This window comes from Diprion similis, chromosome 8 (genome assembly GCF_021155765.1).
Source record: "Diprion similis isolate iyDipSimi1 chromosome 8, iyDipSimi1.1, whole genome shotgun sequence".
NCBI classification, from domain to species: domain Eukaryota; kingdom Metazoa; phylum Arthropoda; class Insecta; order Hymenoptera; family Diprionidae; genus Diprion; species Diprion similis.
The window spans coordinates 8,117,544-8,125,656 of NC_060112.1; the positions used below are offsets into that span (position 1 = coordinate 8,117,544).

The following is an 8,113-nucleotide window of genomic DNA, read 5'->3' on the forward strand; positions in this document are numbered from 1 at the left end:
TACATTAATCTACCATTTACCCTGTACAAAAATAAAAGTAAGAAATGTAATTTTTTTTACGATTTACGCTATGTTGTTTAAATAAAACAGTAGAAAGATATAAAGTGAAACATATTTTATATTGAGATTCATAAGAATGCATTCTTTTGCTTGGGATACTGCAATAAATTCGAGTCATTTTCTAGAATGATTGCACACAATATTTACATAATCTTATAACACCCTATACTGCTGGAGGATTAATTGTCCGATTATGATGAAATAAAAATATTATCACCCAAGCACAACGATTAAGCAATGAATAGAAAACTTATTTCAAACTCTTATTTTTCGTCTATTAGCCTCCAAGCTTTTGTCATTTCCTACTTCATATCAAAATTTTATTCATCTTATTGGATATATTATTATTATATATAATATACTATTAATATCAAGGCTGAGGTTAACTGCGTTAATGCCCATATTGTTGTTCCTTAGTTTAAGTAATTTTGGTTGACAGTCATCATTCGCAAGGAGCAAGTTGGCACCGAGACCGACGGTGCAATTTCCTTGGACAAGCTCGTCCACCATTCTCAGGACGACGCTAGAAATAGAACATGTAAAATTGAAGACATTTGGCAGTCGACTTGCAATGTTCAGATTGTTCGAACACGCGTGTAGCTTTGTTTAGTAACGCCTTCAAAACGCTGCTTACTTTTATCATTCTGGTACTGGTAACTCGACCCGTTCCACAAGTCACACTGCAAGGCGTCCATGGAGACCACGGAGTAACCATGCAATCGATTGGAGGAAGATTTTGAGGTGAGTCTGGAGATATCGCCGTCCTCGAATTCAAATTGGGATTTGGAATTGGAATTGGTTCCCCAGTGAGCGCTGCTCTTACCTACAGATTAGAATGCAGATTGTTTTTATGCTTCACCGATAACCCGATATTCAAAGATACAAGACTATACTCGTATTTGTTGAAATAATGACAAGTAAGCATGCCATGATAGATATTAAAGTTCACTTACGATGCCACAAGTTTGTGTACACTCTTCATTGGTGAGGAAGTTATTGCGGTTTCCGCGACATCCACCGTATCCAAACGGAACGCACATCAATTTATTTGGTTGGAATGCCCAACGTTGGAAGTATCCTCGACAAGGACCTGGATCAGCCTCTTCCATGCAAACAACTAAAAATACCAAACAAAAACTTTAGATCATTTTTCCTACACCGAAACGATGTACAGCGACGCCAAGTACTCGCTGCATTACCCTTTGCCGTTGCCATATCAAATGTGCAGTCTGATTGGCCTTCGCAAGGTCTTTGTTGAAGCATCTCGACGCGAGAAGAACACTGTTCCTGCAAGGATGGATCTACCATCAACAATCTCATCCTTAGCTTGACTCCCTTGCCACAAGAAGCGCTGCAAGGTGACCAGTCAGACCATCCAGATACCTAGAGAATGTATTTCCCAAGTTGTTATTACCGAAAAAAATTGACGTGGTAGTAGAGGTGTGTTAAGTTACTTTGCAAACTGGATCGAGAATTTCCTCAGTTCCAGGTTCACACGCCGGCTCCATGCACTTTTCCTTCTCAACTATCTGAACGTGTGGACATTTCTTCCGACCCATACGATTATGAAATTTCCTGGTACGCATTTTGAATCCTACGCCACACGTGCTTGAGCACTCAGACCAGCCAGACCAGTTTGTAGTTTGGCAAATTTCTTCAGTTCCAACTATTGGTGCTTCGGGTTCTTCTTCTTCCTGACCACTTAATGGATAAAGATTATTTACAAGTGAATTACAGGTGTCGTGTGAAGCGTAAGTACTGGTCACTCAAATCACTTACGGGCATTCAGGGATAGCGGCGACGCACATTTCTTTTGATACCAGTTGACGGTTGCAATTCAGCATCGTGGCTTTCTCTGGCATTAGATATTCTCTGGTGCGCATTCGGAGGCCCTTTCCACAACTTACCGAACAGGGTGAAAAGGGGGTCCATTCCGATGTAACACATTCGGCTGAAATAGAATTATCCAATTGTTATGACTAGAATAAAATATAATCAGCAGACCACGTATCATTCTAGGATAAAATATTCACGTCTGGATGTGTCCTCCGTGTTCTCAGCGACTTCGAGTTCAGCAATTTGCTCCTTAAGGACCTCTTCATCACAGCTTTTTTTAAATATCTTCTCTCTATTTATGTAAAACCTTGCCAACGGCAGCATCGGTTTACCGGAGGGATCGTAAAACGGTGAACGTGGATCCTCTGGATATGAGGTGGTTATAGGCTTCATTTTCTCTCGTGGTTTGGTTTCGGAGTTGGGTGACATGTACGAGATTCCATTGTCGGTACCGGCATCCCATGGGTAAAGATCGATGATCATACTCTTAACCCACGTACAGTCTTCTTGGCAAAGGTTCAATTTACTGACTCCAACGACCCAGTCAGGAGATGGACCCAACATCGAGGCCGCAGAGAGCATATGATGTTTACGATCAACCCTGCAACAGTGATGCACAAAACATGAATTTTTCACAGCAATCAAATTTATCTCCATTCTATGAAGTACGTCGTATATGTTGAATGAAAATAAAAATATATTATATAGAGTGTCACCTGAAGCTGGTAGTGGTATTTGTGTTCACTCTAGGGTACCAGAGTCCTGCAGCCTTGACCAATGTTCTCAAATGTTTAGTCTTGGTTCTGAGCTCAGCCTCAACACCGGAAACACTCCCCCACTCGGCCAATTGCCGGAACCCATCAGTCGCGGTATGGTCGCGACCCCAAAACGAGAATCCGGGCTCGTGTGATGCACCAATTAAGTCGCTGAAGTGTGTCAACCATGTTGAGAATGGGAAGTCTTTAGGGTGAGTAAGATTCGACCAAATTCCTTCAAATATGATCTGTCGAATAAGAAGTGATGGTTAGAAAAGTAACGTTTGTCGCATTCTCAACCACAATACACAAAAATACTTACAGAGTACTTGGCTTCGTCGCATGCACAGCAGCGTTTCTCTTTCAGTACATTTGCGGATTCCTCTTCGGTAAGTTCACAGAAAGTTCTTGTCAAATTGCCATCTTCGGCATACCAACGATCGACGCCTTCGAATACCATGGCGTTGAAAACAACGCAACCTGAACCCGCAGCTGGAGCTTTCCACATCACTTGGACCTGGGCCAGAAATTTAATAACTAATAGAATGAAAATTGTTACTATGAGGTTTTCGGATCACTGATCACGAATTGATACGGAAATTTGCAAGATTTGAATTTGGTATTTGCAATATGTTAAAAAATGAATAAATAAATAAAACCATTTGGATTTTGATCAAACCTTCATTTGAAGGTTTTTCGGAACGCTCATCGGGAATCTAAAGTTAGATTTTCAACATTTTTATTATTATTAACAATGTTATTATTGCAGTTCAAAAATAGTTTCCGAACGGGAAGTGCATAAACTGATTCATGGTCAGCCCAAGCCCACTCATTTTAGAATCCCATTTGCGACTTTTTTTCTGAATACGAATAGATTGCTTTTCATGCAGCCATCAAGAGTCCACCACCGGGGAGTCAACTTATTTTCCAAAGAGGTAAAAAATCTGTTCAAACGAAAGCCAGTCCCACAACACAACAAGAGCCAACAATGAATAATCCAGAATAATTTGATAATAACCTCTCTGACAAATACTATTCGTTAACAATAATTAGTTAGCACCTTAGAGTGATAAGATTCCATTCAAATACAAATGAATGAATCTCACAGAGACTGGGTGGACACCGATTTTTGAATTTCAAGTATACCACACCATACCTCGGATTTGGGGTAGTCTGTTGCTTCAGAGATGGTGTTCACACAATCCTCATTAAACGTTGTCAAGGAATCGGGAAATAGTTGGAAGAACCCGACGCGTGAGATTGGACTGTCGGGTAAATATAGAGACTCGACAGAGAGGGTGAATCTCGTAAATTGCTGGAACCTTGCATGTGTCCGTGATCCTGAGAAAGAGAATAACATATGAAAATAATATTGCCACATTACCAGAGTAAAGTAATCAACAATAATAATCCGGTTTGATACTAAAATTGCTAAGATTTTTCTCCAGGCACCAAGTAGTGCACAGTAGGTTTATTTTTTACTCATATTTCGGAATGCGTATATTCGATCATATGCCGACCACAAGTTTACAAAAGTTTGAATTGTCAATTTACGGCAATGCCATTCGTTTGTTATTTTTAGCTTTGACTTCGGCTTGGTCTCAAAGTTTTTAATAAAGCATTCTTAGATACTGTCGAGTTTTCAAATTCCAAGCAGAATCTTGTTGTGCTGACTTTATGTCAGCATTAAACAGTCAAAAGTATGATAATCGAAGTCGCAACAATTGCGCTATCTTCATTTATATTAAAAAATTTACAAAGAAAAATTTCACTCACCCTGAAGACTGAGCGTGTACACAGCGTTTGGTATGTACTTATCGGAAGATCCACTTATGGCGATTTGATAACCACCATCACCCGGATAGCGTTGTGTCGTGGTATATTGTGCAGAAGGTCTCATGGGGCAGATGGCAAGTGCCTCTGCCAAGAGACAGAACGTCAGCACAACTCGGATCATGATGACTCTATAAAATACAAAGTACGGTCAGGGCGGTCATAAGTTGTCGATAGAACTACGTAATTCCATGAATACTGAAGTATGTTCAAGCAAAAATTAGGTGCCAGATTTTGTATCTGCGATAACAGCAAAAACTTCCATCATTTTCAATCAGACATGGGTTTTCAATGTTCTTTCGTCGCGAGCTAGTGTCATTCTTGGCTGACTTGGGTCACCCATAATACATTTATAGTTTTTGAAACCAGTAATAAACGATGGCCTGGTATTTAATAAATTATAAATTATTTCTAAGTCAAATGTATAGAGACGAATAATGGCGACTGTATTATATTATTATTAAATAAAATGGAAAACAAAAGTCATAGCCATAAGTGTTTATCTTTCACTTTTGTAATTGACTGAACCATGTGGGCTAAAAAACTTCCTACACACTTTCTACAATTTCAGTGGCTACACTTTCCAATGAATAGTTTATCAGTGTAAGCAATTTTCTTCTCTGTTAATTTTGAGAAAACACAGTTTCTGCTCAAATCTATGTTGAGCTTTATAAATTATCCAGTGGCAATCGATTCCATTCTTCGTTTTCGAATTGATCAAAAAATAATTTTTCTTGCTTTCACTGACGATTCTAACTTTCTTAGTGATTGCACCAGCGCCCTAAGTAAAGCGAATCAAAGTGAAAGATCAGCTTGTTTTGACAAAGTCTCAGCGCCAAGTAAGGCTTTATTCGAGTGTGGTTTCTTTTATTAACCAGTGATGAGTTACTATTGCATCTGCTGACCTCATATCTGGTGGCGAGCTTGAGTATTTAACCATGACTAGTAGGGGGATTTGTACTCATTCCAAAGAAAGAAAATCGTAATGAGTATATGGTGAACACGTGCTGGTCACGCCAACCGCAAACTTGGGTTTAATTACGCAATACAGAGAGCGTGCAGAGAGCGATCAACAGCAGGGAGTCTTATGTGGCTTATCTCCTTACTTCTAAGAGACATTCACATAAAGATCGCGCATTAATATTTTTTCCTATTAAAATTAATTCTGCATTTGGTTTCAGCTTCGCAACGCGTCTTATCACTGGCCCTGCGAGAATTTGAATTTTTTCTTTTTTCTTCATCTGCTAAAGATTTCACTGTTTCCACATAATTTTCTAGTCTACAGTAATTCAATTGATCCAATCATCTATATGGGAATACATTCTACCAAACTACTTTTTGGCTTATAATTGTGTTCTTTGAGCTGTAAGAAAATTTTGAAGAATGGATGTCATTGAATCTAATAGTAGTTCGAAGAACCCAGATACTTTTTTGCTGAGCGATGAAAGCAAAAAAAAATATTCAGTTACAATTACTCCGACCACAAGCCCCCAGTTACTGCGGCCTAGGAAACAATGTTGCCAGCGATTTCTACAGTTCTCATATAAGATGATAATCATTCGATAACAGTCTGCTATAATGTCGAAATACTGCCAACGCAAGTCAAAAGTATTATAATAATAGAGATTCAATCCAAATAACGCCGAAATATTCACAGTTTTTTACTAATTTTCAGTTCACTTATAGTGTTTTTGAAATTTTTCATGATTTTTAGCCACGCATGGTAAGGTAAAGTATTAACTAAAGTTACGACTGTATTGGATGAGTGCTTAAACGGTTAAATCGAGAAATTTGTTCACAATGAGAACTGGAACGATCGAATCGATTGATAGACGATCTTCGTATTTCGTAATACTTCTTGCGTAACTTCGAACACGCGTTCAGTTATGATCTCAAAAAATATTAGAGCGCATGAAAATGCAAAGGAGATTAAAAGCTCGGAAACGTTTTTATGTCTGTTGTAAAAGAAATAAGATCGCAACGGGTGAGAAGTTCAAGGTAAGACCCCGAATCGGAAATATCTTTTATGTTGTTCTACTTGCGTATATAAATTTAAAACGAACGTTACTGCCAGTGATGAAAGAAAATGTATATTGTTTTATGTAACAAGTTTACATATGTATAGTCATAGCCATATCTACATCGAGATAACTCCTTTCGATGGAAAGTTTCTTCGATTACTGTGCGACTGGTAAAAGTTAATAAGAAAAAAAAAGCCGTTTTTTGATCGAGCAAGCTCAATCATTAGATAACGGCTGGAAAATCACAACTGTGTTGCATAAATTTGAGTCAATAAATTTGTAAAGACTGAACTCTATTTTAACAATGAGATACTTTGGAATAAGATCTGGTGAAACCGGTTTGCGCATATTGTTATGCTATCGCTATATATAAATTTCCGAAAGCGAATCTAAAACCTATTATGATTATAACAGTTATATATTAAATGGAAATTCGAGTAACACATGAGCATCGCTTAGACCGTCACGAGTGAAAATCGTTTTCATTTTAACAAAATGCACCGCAATCAATATTTAATTATAATTTCAGTTGACAAAACTAAACTTTCGGTTAACTGTAATAACAATCTGTTTATCATCACGTTGTTTCTTAATTAAATGTGGCCGCAACGTCGCTTTCTTTACACCCACGTCGAATCGCTGCGGTCACAAGACGATTTTATGCAAGTGATCGTACATCGAAAAAATAGTTGTAATGAAAAATACACTCTGCATATGTCCATTCGAACGGTGGAAAAAAATGAAACACCATAATTGCGGAGAAGATAGAATATTTTACTGGATATACAATCTCATGTCAAATTTATTAAACCCACTTTCCGACCTGACGAAAATGGAAATATATCAACAACAGATTAACAATACTTTTTCTCCTGTTTGGTTACTTGGCTGATAACGAGTAATAATTTTCTTTCACACTTGTAACTCAAAATTCAAAATTCAAAATTTCTAAAAATTATTTTATATTCCGCACCAAGTAACAATTAGAGGTACTATAAAAATAATATACTTCGATACAGCTGCTTGTCAAAACTTGATTTCGAATGCATTATCCATAGATAATTAATTCTGGATAAGGGATTCGTTTCAATTTGGTGGAACCATTTGTCACTCAAAAATCTTACGTAAACTTGAAATTAGTTGCAAAACCTCAATCAGTCGTTTGCAGGATATAATTGTTTGCAAAAATTATAGTAACAGTAAATGAACGTACCAGTCCCGCCTTTTCAGCCGCACTACAACGGCTCTCGTTCAGTAGAATGAATCCGCCGAAGGAGAGCAGAGAGATGCTTTGGACAGTGACAGAAGCGAACTGGCCACGACGGGTCAGCACACAGATTCTCGGTTCTAAGAGCTTTACTCGTTCACAGATCACCGGAAACTGATACGACAACGACGTAGCGAGGAATGGAATCAGTGTGTTTGCTTTTTCAGACCACAACCATATGTATCTGTAAACCATTTCGTGGCCCGTACACAATTCTCACTGATAATTTTTCTCCTTTTCAGACTTTTCTCAACGCCATCGTCGTACCGGTGAATCATAAACTGAATTGTTACAGCTCGCATCTATTGCAACGGACTTGATAGTTGCCCAAGAGTCTTTGC

At 38.2% G+C, this 8,113-nt stretch overlaps 1 protein-coding gene across 1 annotated transcript; it reads right to left on the bottom strand.

Annotated features, from left to right (window-relative positions):
- Positions 1-375: 375 nt before the first annotated feature.
- LOC124408611 (spondin-1) lies at positions 376-7,864 on the bottom strand. The gene is made up of 12 exons (XM_046885662.1): positions 7,719-7,864; positions 4,428-4,615; positions 3,808-3,992; positions 2,974-3,168; positions 2,613-2,899; positions 2,094-2,497; positions 1,840-2,011; positions 1,515-1,761; positions 1,260-1,443; positions 1,014-1,177; positions 695-883; positions 376-583 (listed from the first exon to the last, which is right to left on the bottom strand). Exons 2-12 carry the CDS (start codon positions 4,606-4,608, stop codon positions 503-505), a joined length of 2,289 nt encoding a protein of 762 aa, XP_046741618.1. The 5' UTR covers positions 4,609-4,615; positions 7,719-7,864; the 3' UTR covers positions 376-502.
- Between the last annotated feature and the right edge of the window lie 249 nt (positions 7,865-8,113).

Bases quoted from the DNA above. Each gene is read 5' to 3' on its own strand.
- LOC124408611 (XM_046885662.1), bottom strand. From the start codon at position 4,608: ATGATCCGAGTTGTGCTGACGTTCTGTCTCTTGGCAGAGGCACTTGCC. The intron at 3,993-4,427 runs GTGAGTGAAATT...TCTCTTTCTCAG, and splicing joins GTACACGCTCAGTCTTCAGG to GATCACGGACACATGCAAGG. The intron at 1,762-1,839 runs GTAAGTGATTTG...TTATCCATTAAG, and splicing joins GCCGCTATCCCTGAATGCCC to TGGTCAGGAAGAAGAAGAAC.